This window comes from Carassius gibelio, chromosome B17 (assembly GCF_023724105.1).
Source record: "Carassius gibelio isolate Cgi1373 ecotype wild population from Czech Republic chromosome B17, carGib1.2-hapl.c, whole genome shotgun sequence".
In the NCBI taxonomy this organism is placed as follows: domain Eukaryota; kingdom Metazoa; phylum Chordata; class Actinopteri; order Cypriniformes; family Cyprinidae; genus Carassius; species Carassius gibelio.
In genome coordinates, this window is record NC_068412.1 from 12,879,281 (window position 1) to 12,900,024 (window position 20,744).

Genomic DNA, 20,744 nt, shown 5'->3' on the forward strand with positions numbered 1-20,744 from the left:
TAAACAAAATCAGTCTTTTATTAGACTCTTTTTATAGCAGTTAAAAGATATCACGCATGTTTTATTCATTATGGAAACATGACAGCAAAAATAACAGGAGAAAAAATCAAATATTACTAGAGAGGATGGGCAACTGGAGGCGGGGTTCTAGTTGATTGACGCATGGCTGCACCAATTAATTCCTTCCCTCTCTCATCCTGTGTCTGCACCCTCTCCATCGCTCTAACGCCCTCCTCATCTCCCTCCCCCTCTGCCTCTCTCATTGTTGAATGGTCAGGAGGTGTGTGAATGTGTTCATCTTTACTGAGGAGGGGCTGTATGTGCGCAGGAGTGTGTGTGAGTGTGTATTCGTGTGCGTGTGTGCAGAACTGTGTTTTAAAACAGCATTGTTCCTGATAGAGGGAAAGCTGTGCGGTGCTGTTTGGAAAATCCAAGGTCATTTGAGCCTAGTCACATGCGCCGTATGAGAGCTTGCATGTGTGACTGAGTGTCCGTGAGCGTGTGTGTTTCTCTCTCTCCCTCTCTCCCTGGCTATGTGATAGAGAAAGAGGCTTCAGGCAAAGAACACAGAATTTCATCAGGTTTTCCATCAATGTACGGTAAGGGCGATTGTGTGAGTGCATGATTATGTGTATACAGTAGATGGTAATTCCCTGCCTGTGTTATAGGAAGGAAAGATTCATGTGCATCACAGGAGATTATGGCTGTGACAGCAGAATGATGCTGAAGCAACAGATTGCATGCAGTATTGCAGCTCTGCTCTATTTATTGTGCATGTTTAATTTTATCTTTCATTTCAGGCATCACCGACTTAGGTTCATCCACACTGCTTTGCACCAAATATTCAAACACGCACTACTAAAACACACAGATCTACTGCAACGTTCAGTTATTTACACTATCTGTGCATTTTCATGTACACATATTATATTTCCTGCTGTATTCATATTATTTTCTCTGACCAGCATGTATGCGACTGCGACTTTGATATATCACAGCGTAGATGGCTTAGAGATGTGCGACTGGCTTTTACGCTTCAAAACCAGATCGATTATATTTTTAACAGATTGACTATTTCACTCAAATATTTTCGCTCATGTCAGGTAAATCAGCTTTCCGAGAGACGGATGGACCAAGTCAGTTATGTATGCTATGCCTTTTATGTCAAGCTATGCCTTTTTTATTTAAAGAGTACAAAGATTAGTTAATCAGCAATGACATATCATGTGAATATTTTTTATGGTTGACTAGTATAACAAAACTAATTGAATTGACTAAAAATATATATATTTAAAAATCATTTCACATGGTCAGTGTTACAAATATGGATTTGTGGCCTAGAATACCATATGTTACCAATCCAAAAATTTAGGGGGAGTAAGATTATTATAATTTTTTTAAATTAAGGAATTTAAACACTTTCATTCAAAAAGGATGTATTCAATTGCTCACAATTTTCAATTAAATTTTCAGCTTTCTGTTTATTAAAGAATCCTGAAAAAAAAAATATATATCATGGTTTCCACAACGGCATTAAGTTATAATTGATATAAGTTGATCATAATGAAAAATATTTCTTAAATACCAAATCAGTATATTAGAATGATTTCTAAACGATCATGTGACACTGAAGACTTGAGTAATGATACTGAAAATTCAGATCTGCCATTACAGATATATTTAAATTATAACCAGTAAATTATATTTTGAATCCTCGATTTTCAATACTTTTTCAGAGATTTGGACCTCACTGTGTGTTATTTAGATTTACATTTTGGCCTCTACTGCACACTGTTTTGAGGCATAATGTGTAATGTTTTAATAGCATTACTGAAACATTTTAACTAAGAACTCATTCTCATACAGAGCCCTGGGTATGCAAATAATATTTTTAGATTAACTAGATGCTCATGGAAGTAAAAGAAGTTAAAGAAGTAAATGAATAGGGTACATTATATGGCCTAGAATGAAGTTCCCTCTCTGTAGTTCAGTTATTTTCCCTGTGACACTTCCATATGAGAGTTAGTGTCTTTGTTAGTGTGTCCTGTTTTGGGCAATCTAAAGGGATATGGCATCTGTGATGGCTGATGTTCTAAATATAGCTGTCATCTCATGATGCTCCAACAATTCAGGAGAACTGTATTTAGAGTGACCGCGACATGACGAGAGAAACAATAACCGGAGACTGAGTTTTGTGTTTCGGAAAGATTGATTTCCCATACTGTAGCCACCATAACATGGATATGCATTCACATGCATGGTGAGTTGTGTGTTATGTAATTTCTTAACAAAGCCCTATTAAAGCTGGATGTCTTCTAGTATCCCTGCCAGCTTGGAGGATATCATATAAGCCCTAGTAGTACATCTGAGCACAATTAGTTCTTTATTATGACATAATCTTTGTCACTGTGCCAGCTATAGCCTATGTTTTGCAGCGTATGCAGATTGCAGATGTGTGTATAGAGTTGTTCTTGGCAACAAAGTATGTACTTACTTCCCTAGTGATGATGCTACACTCCTGACATAAATTATATAGTTTGTGCTTTTTGAGCATAACATTACACATTTATCTATTAACACTGTCATCAAATGTAGCATTCTGATAAAGCGAGTTAAAATACTAAAGCTAAAAGCAGTAACAGTATTTTGGCCAGTGTTAGTAGATTGTGCCAGGTGAATGATAGAGGTGAGTACACAGCCATCAGAGAGTTATGAGGGTTGTAAACCATGGGGAACTGTGAAGGTTATATTTACCACCCTGTCTGAGAAACAGAATGCCATAGCACTTGCATTTTATAAATGTAGCTAATACAGTGCTAGTAAAGCAGTCCCTGAAGCTTGTGTTTGGAGCTTGGATTTATGATCTTAATATTTACCTCTTGCTTTACTTATGATTATGTTGAAGGGATGCTCATCTTGTATGGAGCTTGGACTTAATATTTACTTGCTGTGTTGAAGGGATGCTCATCAAGACCTTCCATTCTGGGAGCACAAATGGACAGATGATTTTGATTTCTTGCAAATCACTTGTTTGTCTTTTGAAAACTTACAGTAAATGTTTGTTCTTTATTCTTTTGTCTCCTGTAATTGTCTTAACATTGCATGATGATTCACTGACAGTATATTCATAAATGTGGCAGATGCTTCAAAATATCTAAATATTTTATACATTATATTTTTTATTAGGATAAACTCTTTGGAGACTGAGCTGGACTGAGAATGGTAAAAAAAATGTAACGATCATTTAATAATAATATTAATTATTATTATTATTATTATTATTATTATTATTATTATTATATCATTATTATATATCTTGTTTTAATGCACTGATATTTTACTAGTTTATTCAATTTCCATTATTAATGAATGAAATAAAATATAAATAATTAATAAATGAAAAACAAAACATTTTTTTTTATTACTATTATAAATTAATTAATAAAATGAATAAATCTGTTTGACTAATTCATTTTGGCTTAATTCAGTGAAAATAAAAGCTTTTTTTAAGTATGTTACTTTTAGTAATTGTAAACAATTGTCTTGGTTTTAGTTCATTAACAATTATGTCTTCTGTAATATCACATGAATTATATATATGTGTGTGTGTGTGTGTATTTTTGTATTTTATTTACATTTGTTTATTTGCAAGGCATGGCTATCAGTCAAAACCTATTTAATATGTTGTTTTGAAAGTATTTTTCCAAACCAACAACTGAGCAGTAAAACCACGTCAATTATAATGCACAACAGTCTGTGGTTGTGCATTTTTAAGTTATTGCACATTGCAGTCATTAATGGCCCACTTTTTTGACTGCAGAATCACTCTGGGAGTGAGAAACGGCGAGAGCATTAGAGAATCTACTGCAGTCTTGAGTGTGTGGGTGGAAATATTCAGTGTCGACTGTCAGGGTTTTTTCTTTTGCTTCTGCTTCAGCTGCTTTAGGTGTAGAGGTGTCACGCTGAAGTGTCAGAACAATAGCAGGTGCGCCAGTGTGTGACTCACACTCCAGCTCTTCTCCCGTCCATCCAATCACTGCAGAATTGCCAATCACGATCTCAGTAAATGGAAGATTGACAATAGTCGGACAGCAGGCTTGAGTCAATAAACCTACGTCTACCTAGTGTTGCATTTGAAAAACAAAGTCGAGTGAGTTTTGTAAGCTGATGCTCTTACTGATAGATATAAGATAGGTAGTTTAACATCTGTCTGCTCTATCATATCGTTCTATACACACTATGTTGCTCGTATTGGTCATATGATGTTAGTCGTGTATGATATGATCCTTAATATTTGTTGCCTTTGTCAGTTTTGTGTGGGTGGCTGAGCGCTGCTGTCTGATTGCTCCACCTGCTCTGCTTTGTTTACTTTCCTCCATGACGAAGCTCTTTCACTATGGTAGTGGTGTAAACAGCCTTGTCCTCCCCAGGGGTCCTGCCAAGGTGCTGCTTCTGACTCATCCACCCAGAAGGGGGTTTGTGTGTGTCTGAAAAACCATGCTTGTGGAGTTTTAATTGGTTAGATGACAAGCAACAGCATCAGTACTTTATGTTATGATTGTATAAGGTAAAGTGTACTTTAGATGCAGTGACTGGTCAGTCTCAACAATTTTAATCATATTTAACTTTCCCGCAGGATGCTTAAATAGCACTGCAGTATGACAAACACATATGACAAATGACTGTATATTACATAATTACATGCAATAACATGTATACATATTCCATGTAGTCTCTTTCAGTTGATATGAACTCATTAAAATATAATTATATGAAAAAAAAAGTTGTTTAGAATGTTAGATGGGGTATATTGGAGTATATTGCTACACTGCTATAGTCAAGGTTATCTCAGTGTTGCTATTATTAACTAAAACTATTAAAATAATTTTCAGTCATTGAAATAAAATGTAAATATCAGATGAAAAACGTAATAATGTTACATTGGTAATTAAATAAAATAAATATGTTTTAGTCCTAAAATTAAAAAAATAAATAAATGAAAACGAGATAGAATTAATAACACATAAAAAAAAGAACACGAACTGTCTAAAACTTCAAATTGTATTTAAATGTTAACAGAAAAATAAAAACCAATTTAAAACATTAATAAATATTATAATAGTAATAAAAATAATTATAAAATACCACTGATTAAACTATATTAATAAATGCTGGAAATAATGTTGTTCATTGATAGTTCATATTACAGAAAACAGTAACTAATGTTACATATTCAATCTTATTTTAAAATTCAAATATTATTATTGTCCTGAAATAATTTTGCATCAAATTATTGACAAATGATGAATGATCCTTTTTACCTTTTTTTTTTTTTTTTTTTACAGTGTGTCCCTTTATATGTCTGTATAAGCCTTTTATGGGCTTCAAGTGCCGGTTTAAAGCCAAAACAATTCTAAATGCTTTCAACAGATTCTTTTCAAATCCATTTAACTGGCACACCAAGCTGCAGACGTTTCCTAAATACAGATTAATGTCTTTCCTCTGATTCCACTTACTAGATTACAGAACACAGGTCTAATTCATTTAATGTGTCGATGCAATAAATAAACCTCACATTGAGTATAATTACAACGACTCTTAATCAATACTGCCCTACATCCCGGAGATGAGTAAAACATAGGAGTCTGGAGAGATAACCTTCTGAACTTCCTTTGACTTCGCATCTATTATTTCTAACTGACTGTCTCCCATTGTGTCAGGTGTTTGTGGATGCTGTGGGGCCCTGAGACCCCGTTATAAGAGGCTGGTGGATAACATCTTTCCTGAGGACCCTGAGGTAAGGTCAGATGAAATAAAAGCTGAGCCAGAGAAAGGGATGCTTCACTAGGTTTCTAGTGGCTCTCAGTCCTAAGTGATCAATGCAGTGATGTAGACATGGGCTTTCAGTGGTGACGTTCACTAGTTTTAGAGCCACTCATGCTCACCTGTCTGCCTGATTTAACAGACAAGTTGTCTGTTTCAGGGGTTTTCATGCTAGGATTCGGAAATATGAGAGAAAATAAAAAGAATTTACAAAAGGTATTTTAAAAAGTGTGTTTTTTTGTGGTTAATTTCTTACAACTCACATATTTTCCATTTTAGCTTCCTTAGTAATCTAAAAAAAAAAACAAACAAACTGAATTTATTATCTTGTGAAATGTGCTTAAAAAAATTATTTACTTAAACGTATGAATTTAACTTTAATATATTTCCTTTTCACCGTTTTGGAATGATGTTTAATAGAAAAGTTTAAATTGCACTAACAATGTTTATCAAATGTTGTAATATTGGGGGGAAAAAAAGACAGGTGATGTATATGGTAATACTATAAAATAATTTAAAAGAGTAAAATGAAAAAATGCACTGATAATTTAATGCAAACTATATAACAGGTTACAAATAAAAGCCTAATTTTATAAAGAACCCCCTCGTCACATATTGCACCATGTGAGGTTGAAGCACAAAAATGGAAATTGTTAAATCTCTCTGTCTTCTGAATAATGTATTAGGATTTTATGGTTAATTTTTCTTCTTATGTCTCAAATTCTCTTCTAATTCTTATGTTATCTAATAGGCCTCTTTTCAATGTTCTCTTGCTCTCTGTCTGCCTGTCTTGTGTTTTTGTGTAAAGGACGGTTTGGTGAAAGCTAACATGGAGAAGCTTACTTTTTACGCCTTGTCTGCTCCGGAGAAACTAGACCGTATCGGTGCCTACCTGTCAGAGAGACTGTCCAGAGACGTTGCCCGGCATAGATATGGGTATAAACAAAAAGTGGAAGAAAATGCAGTGATAGTTTCTGTCTGGCTCTGCTATAATAATCTGTTATCATCACTGGGCAGTGTCATGTTTGTGTATGTCTCACAGGTATGTTTGTATTGCGATGGAGGCATTGGACCAGCTGCTGATGGCCTGTCACTGTCAGAGTATAAACCTTTTTGTGGAAAGTTTCCTTACTATGGTGCGCAAGCTGCTGGAAGCAGACAAACCCAATTTACAGATTCTGGGCACTAACTCAGTGAGTAAATTTACTGCCTTTACTCTCCAGTGAAATTCACTTACAGCCCTTATTGATGTAGTTACAGATTTAAAAACGACATGTGGAAATGATCACTTGATAAATCTAGCTTGAGTCGGGCGTCTCTGCAGTACATTGCTGCATCAACACCATGGGTTCAGGTGTCACTCTTGCAGTGATCTCGGAGGATCAGACCAAAACTGAGAAGTTTCAAAAGCTCAGTCTGCTTGATTACACAGAGAGCAAAGCTATAACATTTTGTCTTCACCTCAATCAAGCACATCCAAACTATATTAAATATAAAGCCCTCCTTGCCAGTCAAATCCCCACAGTGTCACATCTCCTAAATATAGTGCTGCTTTCACTCTTGTTCAGATATATCTTATATATTATATCTATATCTTGTTATATATATATATATATATATATATATATATATATATATATATATATATATATATATATATATAAGCGTGTAATTAATTAAATTTTTTTTTATTATATTATTTCACTTTTTTATGTAATTTATTCCTGTGATGACAAAGCAGACTTTTGAGTCTTCGTCTAGTCTTAAAATAAAATATATCCTCAGCAAGGATGCATTAAATTGTACAAAAGTGATGTTTCAAAAGATTTCTATTTAAGATAAATATTGCTATTTTGAACTTTCTATATACTGTATACGTATATCCCCAGTACACACATATATTATGTAAACAAAAACTTTTATTTTGGATGCGATTAATCGTTGGACAGCGCTACTACAGTACATACACAGTATATAGAAAGATCAAAATAGTAACAATTATTTTTAAATTTTAAATGTAAATTTTATATAATATAATTTAATATTTATTTAAATAATGTAAACAAAAACTTTTATTTTGGATGCATTTAATCGTGATTAATCGTTTGACAGCACTTATAAGTATAGATTATAAATTAAACCACCAAAGTAATCTTAAATCTAATCTGACCATCGAGGTAATCATTAAATAAATAAAAAAAACTATTTAAAACTGTAATAAAAAAAGTATATATTTATATAAAATGTATATTAATTTATTACTTAAGAAGATTAGGCTACAGCTACACTTTTTTTACTTTATCAATAATACAATAGTATTTAATACTAGAATTACATTATTTTTTGCTGTTTTTTTTTCTAAACACGTATTGTATGTTTAAAATCTGATCTAAACCTTTTCATATGTGTTGTACTTTTTATTAGTTCTGTATTTACATATTGCACTTCCAATTTACCTGAATTATACAGGCCATCTTCATTCGGTATAATGTTATTTCATTTGACTTGACAAGCTTTCAAAACAAAAATGAATTTATCTTCTGTACAGTAATGTGAAACCTCAACACAGTCCCTGAAAGCTTTCCACTGCCTGGCCCAACTTCCATGCTTATGGCAATATAGAGAGCTCTCAACTTCAACACGGCTCACATCTGATGCTTCTGAAATATAAAGGCTTAAAGATTAAAAAGAGATTACTACAGAGATAGAGGCCAGATGGGGCAGGGCTTACAGCGTGGTGCCCACAAATGTTGAAAGCTGTGCGAATGTTTTAGTTTTCATCGGGGTTGGCGGTACTCTGTAGGTTTTGTGTTGGTGTGCTACTTTAGTGTGGTCAGTAGTAGCACACTGGATAACCGCTGCTAATCTCAAATCTTCAGATATCCTAATCAGGAAGATCCTAATCTGTTGTACTGTAATGTAAATTAACTGCATAAGTACAGATCAGGATACCTTACAGCAGCGGTTCTCAACTGCTTTTGCTTAAGGACTACATTTGTTTAATGAAGCAGTGTCATATTTTCAGTTATTATTTTCATGGTTTTTGAAGACAAAGCCATGTCCCACAACCTGTCCATGATTAGATCCTATAGAGTAACAGGTGAATTTGCACAAAAATAATGTAGAGTTTCACTGGTTGTGCAGTCTTTGACAAAATGGGAAAATTTTCTCTTCCCATTTAGATCTTTTTGCATTTACAATTTGTGATACAATGCAAAACAAACATACATGTTGGTGCATTGTAATAACAGTTAAACACCCAACTGTAACCCAAGCCTTAGCTAACCATACCTCGACTCCTGAAACTCATTGTAGGAGTGTTTCAGAACAACATGTAGTTTTCCAAGAAATCCATGATCTTGTTCTGTTAGTACACAGTACTTAAGGCCACCTAATATCAAGTGTAATCAAACTATCTCTATTTTTCTGCTCTTTCTCTTTAAGTTTGTGAAGTTTGCGAACATAGAGGAGGACACGGCATCATACCATCGTAGCTACGATTTCTTTGTGTCCCGCTTCAGTGAGATGTGCCACTCCAGCTATGAGGATCCTGATATTCGCACAAAGTGAGCACCTCTTTCTCGTATTTCAAACAGAGGGAGATTTTAACATCCTAAAATTATGAATGCTGAACATATAGTTCCTCCTTGTTTTTTGTATTATACAGTTTTAAGCATTAATAAGTCACACTTTATATTAAAGTTCAGTTCTCGCTATTAACTAACAGTTGACTACCACTTTTTCCTCAATAAACTCCTTATTACTGCTTATTATTATTATTAATAGTTTGTAAGGTAGTTATTAGGTTTAGGTAAGGGGTAGGATATGGTCATGCAGAATAAGGCATTAATATGTGCTTTATAAGTACTAATAAACAGCCAATATGTTATAGGCATGCAAATAAGCAGTGAATTAATAGTGAGAATTGGTCCCCATGCTAAAGATTTACTAGATAATCTCAGTTCTACATAAAGCAAATGAAACAGGTTTTCTGTTTAATTTCTTTAATATTTTATATAAATTCTTTGATAAAGGAATAACCAGGTTTATATTTATCATTAAAACATCCTTTTAATCTAATTTTAACTAATTTAATATTACTTTCTCCACTGCTAGCCATGTTAAAACATGCACACTTTTCAAACTTAATAAATGTAACTGTTTTTAAAATGAACAGATTTATGGCAATTATAAACATGTTAAATGCATTTTGAAAATATGGTAAAATAAGATGCTATAGATAATAATAAATCGTCATGATTTTTTTTTAGTGACAATATCTTAACTGGTTCTTAATCATTTCATTTATGCTTTACTGACAATTATGCATCGCTTTTAGTTTAATAGATTTTGTTAAACGTGTATTTATATTTTTGAGTGACTGTTATCGTGAAACGTCATGGTGTTTTTTAAGACAACATATGTGCAACATTAACTTGAAATTAAATATATTATAATAGATAAAAGTCCAATTTATATTACGAATAATAATAATGTTGCATATAATAATGTTCATAATTAAACTGTATTATCCATAATTATGACTTACTATGAACATTAAGGCTTTGAAGAAATAGAGCAATAGAAATATTCAAAAAGGATATGCACGAGTATGTGCACGTGTCTGCATGAGAGTGTGTGGGTGAGATTTTGCCTCAGATACTGATACAATTTAATATTTTCTGCTTAGGGATTAAGTAGAACAAGATTAGAAAAGATATATTCCGCTTTTGCTCTAAAAGGAAACATTTTTTTTTCCCTTTTGGATTTAATAATCCATACATCAGGGGGTGAACTGCTCCATGTAGTGCACATTAATAAACATTGCAATATATATATATATATATATATATATATATATATATATATATATATATATAAATCCACATGTCTTATAAATGTCTGTTTGGGTTGTGTGTGTGTGTGTGTAAGGATTCGTATGGCAGGAATCAGGGGTCTTCAGGGGGTCGTGAGGAAAACTGTCAATGATGAACTGCAGGCAAATATTTGGGACCCTCAACACATGGACAAAATCGTGCCATCTCTCTTGTTCAACCTCCAACAGGAAGAAGCCATAGAGAGGTCTGAAACACACTTACACGCTCGCATACACACATGAAGAGACAGACACTTTTAGTCTAATGGAAATGTGAATTTTCCTTCAGAGAAACAGTGTCTTGCTAATAGCCTTTTGCCAGTCTGTGTGATTAAGCTAATGAACTCCTAATCGAATGCTAATGAAAACTGTGTGATATAACAGTAGACTCACTACAACTGAGGTGTCAGACTCTCAAGTGTAATAAGAAAGTCATTTATTCTAGAAGCTGCTGTACTGCCTGTAAACCTAATAAACCCAAAGCCCTGAGGGGCAGAGGCAGACTCAGTGCAGTGAACTCAGAACCATAAAACTCTTCACATCTACTGTAATAAATGAAATAACTGACCACAAGTAACAGTACTGCCAACAACAACCGGCCTATTGATCAGCCGTGGTTTATGTTTGTTTTCTGTTTTTGATTCTTATTGATAGGTCTCCTTCTCCAGAGACAGAGAAGGAGAAGGAGAGTCCAGTGGAACTGACAGAGAGATGCTTTCGAGAGCTGCTAGGACGAGCGGCCTACGACAACATCAAGAACGCTGTGAAGCCTGTGCTCATGTGAGTGTTTATGCACTACCACGATCAACCACAAGAGGGCAGCACAGAGACACGTTTCTTTTCTTTTTAGTTCATTTTATAAAAGTAGTTATACGAGATGTATATTTTAACATTTAACTTTTTTTATTATTTATTTAATTTTAATGAATAGGGACATGCATTTGACAATAATATGAATCAAGATTGTGGTGACTACTTATAATTCATGCAAAACAATGCACATACACTACCACTGAAAGAGTCAGTAAGATTTTTAAAGAAATAAAAAAGGTGTTATAATATTTCACTATATTACTTTTTTATCTTACCAACTTCAACATGTGTAGGGTGCAAAATGGAATAATGACATGGATGCGTGGATCAATTATTAATACCTGACCTCAGCAGAGGTTTCCATTCATACATATAAATTAATTGATGTCATTGTAGAATGTCAGGATGAGGGTTTATGTTATACCCCAGTAGAAATGAAGAAAAAAAGGAATATATTTAAAATTGTATGATTTCATACTATTATTAAAATCTGTTAACATATTTACTAACAAATAATTTGAGACTTACAGATGTAAACGCTATAATGTAACTTTATTTGGAGTAATACTTATATAATATAAAAATCAATATAATTTTAAATTAATATAAATGTAATATAAATTAAACAAATTGTCCTCATTGTTAGCCTAAAACATACTTCACAGTAAAAGTAAGTGTAACTGTAGTATCTGTTCTGCCAGTGTATTTTTTTATTTCTTTTTTGTCTGCTGTTTGCTGCTCTAGTTCTGTTTGCTGAAGCTAATCATTAATTCACATGTATATTTCCAGGCATCTTGATAACCATTCACTCTGGGAGAGCAAAACATTTGCAGTGCGCTGTTTCAAAATCATTATGTACTCTATACAGGTATGTACAAACAACTGTGCTGAAATTTGATTGTAAAAGTGTCTGACACAAAATACAATGCAAGGCACACTTGCACTGTAGATAATGGCCGTTTGCCAGTAAATAATTACATATTGTCTGGGGACATCTTGAAATATCTTTAAAATATTGTAGCTTTGAAAGTCTCAGGACAGTAGTCTGTTACTGTGATATTAACTCATGTACGGTTCTGTTGACAGTCCCAACATTCACATCTGGTGATTCAGCAGCTGTTGGGCCATTTGGATGCCAACAGTAAGAGTTCAGCCCGAGTGCGTGCTGGGATAGTGGAGGTGATCTCAGAGGCAGCTGTCATAGAGGCCAGCGGATCCATAGGTAACAGACCACCTTTAGACCACCAGATGGAGCACTAAAACCATCTCATAAGACGAGTATTTCTTTTGTCCATATGTGTTCATTACTTTTTTCGTTCAGATAAAAAGTGATATACACACTCCTTATTTCATATGTCTCAAGTGGTCATATGTTCTATACAGTAGAAATCAGACACATCGACAATGTTCCTTAAAAGCATATTTTACCCAAAAATGATAATTTTGTCATTAATTACTCACCCTCATGTCATCAAGATCTTTGGAACAAGATATTTTTGTTGAATTGTGAGAGTTTTCTGACCCTGCATAGACAAAACTGACAAGTTTAAGGACTTTGTTAAAACAGTCCATGCGACTTCAGCGGTTCAACTCTAATTTCATGAAGCTACGAGAATACTTTTTGTTGATGCGGAAGAAAAGAAATGGTTAAATAAAATCTTTTTTTTGGGGGGGGGGGGGGGGGGGGGGCACAAAAACTATTCTTGTAGCTTCATAAAATTATGGTTGAACCACTGATGTCACATGGACTATTTTAACAATGTCCTTACTACCTTTCAAAGGCCTTGAATGTGTCAGTTGTGTTGCTTTCCATGCAGGAACAGAAAACTCTCAGATTTCATCAAAACTTAATTTTCATCAAATCTTAATTTGTGATCCAAAGCAGAACGAAGGTCTTACAGGTTTTAACATACATGAGGGCAAGTAATTAATGTCTGCATTTGAATTTTTGGCAGAACTATCCTTGTTATTTAGTTTTGGCTCTGTGCCGTCCCTCTCCACAGGACCCACAGTACTGGAAGTGTTTAATACTCTACTGAAGCAGCTCAGGCTCAGTGTGGACTACGAGCTCACAGGATCCTACGACTCTTTTGCAAACCTGGGCTCCAAGGTCATTAAAGTACACGAGGAGAGACAACTCCAAGAAGCTGTCATCAAAACTATTGGTGGGTGAACAATGAATGTTTGTGAGTAAATCTGACATTCGTGGCAGTCAAGTATTTTTATAAAACGACTGTGGCTAAACTATAATTGGCTTGGCTCAGACAAATCATTTTCTACATAGCTTTGCTCAGTTTAAGTCTTTTAAATAGATATATGGTTAGATAGATACTGTGCATGACTCCTTACTTATCTTTCTTTGTCCACAGGCACATTTGCAAACACACTGCCCACCTACCAACGCTCAGAAGTCATGCTGTTCATCATTGGTAAAATTCCTGTGCCAGGCATGTATCCAGCTCTGGGGTCGGCCAACACCGGGTGAGACAGGGTTACAACCTAGACTTTATCAATTAGACATGTTTACGATGTAATTTCTGCTGGCCCAAGATGAAATGCAAATTAAACACTAGCGTTTAAAAAGGGGGGGGGGGGGGGTGAAATGTTCGTTTTCACCCAATATCCTGTTAATCTTGAGTACCTATAGAGTAGTACTGCATCCTTCATAACTCCAAAAAGTCTTTAGTTTTATTATATTCATAAGAGAAAGATAGTCTGTACCGATTTTTCCCGGAAAAACCCGACCGACTGGAGGCGTGATGTGTGGGCGGAGCTAAAGAATCACGAGCGTGAGTAGGCTTTTGTGTTGAGAGCGTTTGAAAGCTGTGACATTACCTTGAGGAAAAAAACATCATCCAAAACAAACCATGACTTACAGTCAGATTCAGCCATTTATTCATGATCCAGAATCAGATCCGAGGCTGAAATTTAACAAGAGCAGCAGCAGCAACGACTTGATCCGAGCGGGGCTCGAACCCGGGTCTCCGGCATGGGAGGCGGACGCACTAACAAGGAGGCAGAGATATTTTAAGCAGTTTTACTCACCGCCTGCGGTTCCAACACACGATCGTGACCCTTTTTCGTTGGGATTGCATCATCCTTAAGAAATAAACGATACGAAAATCCGGCGTCAAACTGGGCCTTGTTTGTAAAACAAGCATCTTCGAAATGCAGGGAACAAACACAAACACTTGCACAACTCCATTGATGCTCTGTTAAAATACAGAGCTCTCACTCTGATCAGTGAAGTCTGTTGTGCTCTCAGTGCTCTGCTGTACGGGAGCGCGTGCTCTTCCAGCAGAAGTGCCCTCAGGACCCATATAAGGAAATTCCACTCCATCTAACGTCACACAGAGCCATACTCGAAAAAAACTTTCCGAAACTTGTGACAAACCGGAAGGAGTACTTTTGGAACAGAAATACTCCTTCAAACGTACAACTTAATTTTTGAAACTTTGTCCATGTTTAGCATGGGAATCCAACTCTTTAACAGTGTAAAAAACTCAGTATGCATGAAATAGCATTTCACCCCCCCCCCCCCCTTTAATAAGATAAATGCTAGCATTGCAAGAATATTGTATTTTGTCAATAAGTGTCTGTTTCTGATTTCAGGGTTGAGGGCAGCAGGATGATCCAGATTATGCTGCTAAAGTCTCTGCTGCAGGTGAGCTGGTTTGTGTCAGTCATGATCTCCCGCTGGGAGGTGCAGAGGCTATTTACTCCCCCTGCTGTTTCATGAGATCCACAGTTGCTGATGCAGTCTAAACTGTCTGATGGTCTCGTGTGCCTTGAAACGTCAGTCTCCCCGTTTCTCATTTAGGTAACAGCAGGATTCCAGTCTACAAACATTTTGACGGCACTTCCCACCTCATTCCTGGACCCGCTCTTGTCCTTCACGCTGATGGAGGACGCAGAGATCCGTCTACTTGTTCTTGACATCCTCATCAGCATCATTGATCGCCATGACAACCGGCACAAGTTCTCCCCTGTCAGGTTGGGGCCGCTAACACTCTTGAAAGAAAACTTTACAATCTACGATTTAGTAAAAAAAAATATGTCTACATATTTTTTTACAGTGTACCTGTCACATTTTACATTTACCTCTGTATTGTAATGCATGAAGTTGTGTTAAAATGTGGCCAAACTGCCCTTAAAGATAGTTAATATATTCCATGTTAGCTTTTGATTAGTTAGTGGTTAAAAATCTATTTTTGTTATCATATATTATTATATATGGATATTATTTAATTTCACAAAGTGTTTTGCTACAGTAGGTCCTTGAGCCTTGATTTATTACAGTACATCTTTCTATTGTTTTCAACAGAATTATCTCAGATATCTCAGTACTGAAGTTGAAATTAGACAAGTGCTCAAGGCAGGATAACCTGTTCATGAAGAAACACAGCCAGAGGCTGTACCGCCACATTTACCTGGCCTGCAAAGAGGAGAGCAGCGTCCAGCGGCACTTTGAGTCTCTGTATACACTGCTGGGCTTGATCTGTGTGGAGCTGGCCAATGAGGAGGTGGTGGTGGACCTGATCCGACTGGCTTTGGCATTACAGGTGTTTCTCTACATGACTGTGGGGCTGGTTAAATATGCCAGTGAGCACATAGGCTCATCATAATTATACATATAATACAAATTTAAAAAGCCAACATACGTCAACTTTTACTTCAGCATCATCTCTTTACATTACGCTCAAGTATGTGTCTTACATACAAGTCATAAAGTGTGTATTTCTTTTTTTCATTTCCCTGATGCGTCCTCTTCCTCAGGACCTGGCCTTGACTGAAGAGGCTCTTCCTTCATACAACCGCTGTGCCATCCACGCTCTGTCAGCTGTGTACCTGAACCTCATCAGTCAGCTGACCACCGTGCCCACCTTCTGCCAACACGTCCACGAGGTGAGCGCTATCTATCTGTCTGTCTGTCTGTCTGTCCATCAATCCACATGTCTATTTCTATTTACTGTTTCTATAGACCTATCTATCAGTCTGTTTCTACACACAGGTGATTGCATCGAGAAAGAAATCTGTCCCTTTCCTGCTGCCAGAGGATGTTCTTGTTGAGAGCTCAAAGTAAGCAACACTTCTTTATACTGTTCAAAATATCATAATGCTCTTCTCACCATTATGAGAGACACAGCTTTTATGTCATAGTTCACACTAATAAACCTACAGAAACATTTAGTTCTCAGTTCTTACAAATATATTTACTGAGTTTTTAATGCAGTTCAGTGTCTTCGGGTTCACTATAAGATCATTTTCAGCTGTGATGTGCTGAGCAAATGATTATTAAAGTCATTAAACCCACAAAACAGTCAGAGACCTCTTGTTTGAACTGGTTTCTACTGCCTCCATATAAAGCTAAAGAATAGCTTTAGCCTCTTTCTCTTTCAGGATCCCAGAGAAGCTGGAGAAGGTGGAGGGAGAGGTGCTGTTTTTGCAGGCTAAGATAGCAGAGATGCTGGGTGGCAGTGGATACAACACAGAGAGACTGGCCACTCCATACATCCCACAGATCACAGGTCTGACCCTCAGCATGAGCTGAAACAGGATGTCCTGTCATATTTTTGCCTTTCTTGATACAGTGTTTTCATGAGACACATAAAGTGAGGGCATTTCACATTTAAATGTTGTAGTACAGCTGAGCTTTTTCATGAGTTCTTCATAACACAGTGCAATAAAAACATATTATTATTGTAACTAACGCAGATGAAGACAGACTGTCTAAGAGGAAGAGTATTGGAGACACCATTTCCCTGCAGTTAGAGATGGAGTCTAGAAACAGTCCAGAGAAAGAGCAGGTAAACCATCCTAATCTTCATCACACGTGTGTGTGTGTGTGTGTGTGTGTGTGTGTGTGTGTGTGTGTGTGTATGCGTGTGTGTGTGTGTGTGTGTTTAACCTATGTTCGTTGTCTTTACAGAGATCCACAGCAGAGCAGATAACATTTGAAACTCTTAAACAAGCCATTGGTAAGTCTTACATAATTTGAAAGTCTACTTGATTATTAAAAATGTATATACACTACTGTTCAAAAGTTTGGGGTCAGTAAGATTAAAAATAATAATAATAATAATACTTTTACTCAGCAAGGATACATTAAATTGATTAAAAGTTCCATTGTAACTAGTGCTGTCAAATCACTAAATCACGATTAATCATTCAAAATAAAAGTTCATTTTCCATAATATATGTGTGTCTATATTAGTGTTCCTGTAGCTCAATTGGCAGAGCACTGCGTTATCAAGCGCAAGGTTGGGGGTTCGTTTTCCCGGAAACACATGATATGTAAAAATGGATAGCCTAAATAAAAAGAGTCTGCTAAATGCATAAATGTAATTTAAATTTAAATTTAATTCTTAATTTTATATATATATATATATATATATATATATATATATATATATATATATATATATATATATATACACACACACACACACATACTGAACATGCATATATTTAATATACACAGTATACTTATGTTAGCGTTATTTTATATTATATTATTATTTATATAATAGTACTGCTACAGAACTGTCACTCTGATTAATGATTTTTATGTAAAATTATTAAAAATAATCCTTATTTAGTAATTCAAAGTACAAAAAAAATTGTTACTAGTAATATCTCTAAATTTCAACTTGAATGAAAATATTTTTGAGATAATATTTTAGACATGTTCTATGCTGCATTTAGTCAGTTAGCACAGAATCCTCTGTATTTGTGTTTGTTCAGGAGACAGCGTGAATGTGGAGGAGCTGGAGAGAGAGCGCAGAAGGCTGGTTGTGGAGAGGTTTCAGACCGCCCCGTTTGAGGAGATAGCAGCCCACTGCGGGGCGAGGGTGAGCATACACAGTCTAATGTTATCATCAAAAAGCACAGCTCTTCTGTTCAGCTCCTACATCTGTTCTTTTCTATTTTTCATTGTGCATGAACCCTCCACCTTTACTGTTTCTCTCTAGGCTTCCCTGTTGCAGAGTAAACTCAACCAAGTCTTCGAAATCACAATCAGGTACATAATATAAAACTATAAAACTGTGTTCTATGACATTACATTTTCTGTAAATATGAATATATTATGCAGCAACCATATAAAAATACAAATATTAGGAAACCACTACAGTGGAAAAAAGGTTCTATTCTCTCTCTCATGTGACTGACACTTGTTCCATCTCTCTTTCTCTCTCTCTGTTGGACAGGCCTCCACCGAGTCCGTCTGGCTCTGTTGGGAATGGTCACGGCCGGAGCCACTCCATACCAGTCTATGAAATGAAGTTTCCAGACCTCTGTGTATATTGAGAGACCCCGGAGCCCTAGTCACCATATACAGCTGTTTTCCTCACACTTTAATCACTGCTTCTTATGTTGAGGTGTAACTAGGTTTCTTCTAAACTATGTTCTCTAGTATAATATCAGAACTTAGATAAGGATTACGGCTGTACTTTATCCTGAAGTCTATTTATGGCAACAAAGACAAACAAACCAAGAGAATATGCCATATGTTGGTTAAATATGCACTTAGTCTAGACGAGAAAGGACAGAATTTATCGACAAATGATCGTATGTTGTCTAAGAGCGTAGAGAGCAGAATGAGGTTTTCATGGTTAGGTTACTGTGTAAGTGTGTGCAGTCTCTTGTAATTTGTTTTCTTATACAACTAAAGAGTAAAGCTGCCTTAAATTTTGTATCTTAAGTTAAGAACATTTGTCCTAGAATGTCCCAAATGTGTTTCCAAAACCTTTTTTTTTTTCAACATGTGGGTATGGACAGTTTAGCTAAATACAAGCATTGTTTGCATGTTTAAATCGTCTCTACATGCTGCAATAACAGTTGTATTTAAAGCAATAATTATTGAATTGAAAAGTAAAAACTCTACTCTAAGCAAATACTAAGTTTCTAGTTCAGAAACTTAGTCAGAACTGATGGCTTAATGATATTATAAGAAACGAATGTGTTACAGACCTTTATCATTATTTATTATACTCTTGCTGATGCAGTTTCATATGTGAAGGGTTTTTATTTGCATAATGTTTGATTGCTTAAATTTTTTATTTTTTTTTTCGTAACTTTAATGTTATAATTGGTGAAATTAGCTAAATTTCACAGGCAAAAAAAGTCCATTGTTTACTGGCAATGGTGTCACAAGCACAGTGCACACAGAAATCACTTTCGAACCAAGCAGATTTCTGTGAATCTGCGTAACCAATTTGAACTCATTTTGCGAAATCTGCTTGGGGAAATCTTTTGCTCTGATGTGAATGTATGTATTCATATTGAAACTGTTTGCTATATTCTCTTAAACCAAACAGCTTCCTGTTGGCCGACTCATGCCACCTCACAGGAAATTCTCGTTCATGGATTCCTGTCGAGATAATGGCATTTTGCCTGCAGAATTAAAAGTAAAAGCTACAGAGGTAAAAACCTTACCCTAAAAAGGTAAAACCTTTTTTCACCATGATTTGTGTTTTATTTGACACTTGTACAGTGACGAGTCCTTTATTTTACTTACATTTGTAAATAATTTCAGGTTTACATCAAGATATTGTTGTCCTGCAGCACTTTAATGCTCACTGTGTAAATGTGGTGTATGCTGGAAAATATACTTTATGATACTTTACATTTAATCTTTTATGGTGTGTAATCTGTTGTCATGTCATATTGTTCCGGTTCCACATAAAAACATGGACGTTTACATGTTCTGGTATTTTATCTTTGGGGATACCTTGAATTTATTTGCAAGCATAAAAATAAATCGGTATTATCTTCTCTGTTTATATGGCTATGCTGGAATATTCTACACTGCTTACATGTGAGGTGATTTTGCATGTATGAAATATCAGAGTTTAGTCTTCCCTTGTCAGCCGCTGCATGCACTGGGTGTTCTGTCTGTGCTTTTCCCATTTTTACATTTACGTGGAATCATCACAACACTGTGGACCGTAATAAGTCAACTTAGTTCCTGTTATGTGTTTAGGTGCCGCCACTGTAAAAGGATCATGAGACTTCAGAACTGTGTTCTGTGAATGTTTGCCTACATGAAATCAATAAGTGATGTACATATGTGGTGTGAATAATAAGAATATAAATTAAAGACTACTTTTATGAATTCAAAGTCTGACCTGTGTTTATAGCTTTATTGGCAACCGCACATACGTCTGAATGATTCTAACCAATGCTTGTTTCTCAGAAATGAACCGTTTTGTTCGTTTCTGCTTGAAACAAT

The 20,744-nt window shown here is 35.5% G+C and overlaps 1 protein-coding gene across 2 annotated transcripts; it reads left to right on the forward strand.

Annotated features, from left to right (window-relative positions):
- Nucleotides 1–259: 259 nt before the first annotated feature.
- Nucleotides 260–20,633, forward strand: LOC127976670 (protein EFR3 homolog B-like). Of its 2 annotated transcripts, none has more exons than XM_052581262.1 (22): nucleotides 260–599; nucleotides 5,721–5,797; nucleotides 6,632–6,759; nucleotides 6,866–7,016; nucleotides 9,268–9,389; nucleotides 10,756–10,905; nucleotides 11,354–11,479; nucleotides 12,302–12,380; nucleotides 12,599–12,734; nucleotides 13,516–13,677; nucleotides 13,882–13,993; nucleotides 15,125–15,176; nucleotides 15,333–15,505; nucleotides 15,837–16,074; nucleotides 16,289–16,417; nucleotides 16,524–16,591; nucleotides 16,913–17,040; nucleotides 17,228–17,319; nucleotides 17,442–17,490; nucleotides 18,257–18,363; nucleotides 18,484–18,533; nucleotides 18,721–20,633. In XM_052581262.1, exons 1-22 carry the CDS (start codon nucleotides 593–595, stop codon nucleotides 18,818–18,820), a joined length of 2,436 nt encoding a protein of 811 aa, XP_052437222.1. In that variant the 5' UTR covers nucleotides 260–592; the 3' UTR covers nucleotides 18,821–20,633. The 2 variants fall into 2 exon arrangements, with proteins under 2 accessions (XP_052437222.1, XP_052437223.1); XM_052581263.1 differs by having other exon boundaries at nucleotides 260–594.
- Nucleotides 20,634–20,744: the final 111 nt, after the last annotated feature.

What these genes read in the sequence shown, in the direction of transcription:
- LOC127976670 (XM_052581262.1), top strand. An exon ending in AGAGGCCAGCGGATCCATAG is followed by an intron (nt 12,735 to 13,515) that starts GTAACAGACCAC and finishes CCCTCTCCACAG; the next exon opens with GACCCACAGTACTGGAAGTG. An exon ending in GTTCTTGTTGAGAGCTCAAA is followed by an intron (nt 16,592 to 16,912) that starts GTAAGCAACACT and finishes TTTCTCTTTCAG; the next exon opens with GATCCCAGAGAAGCTGGAGA.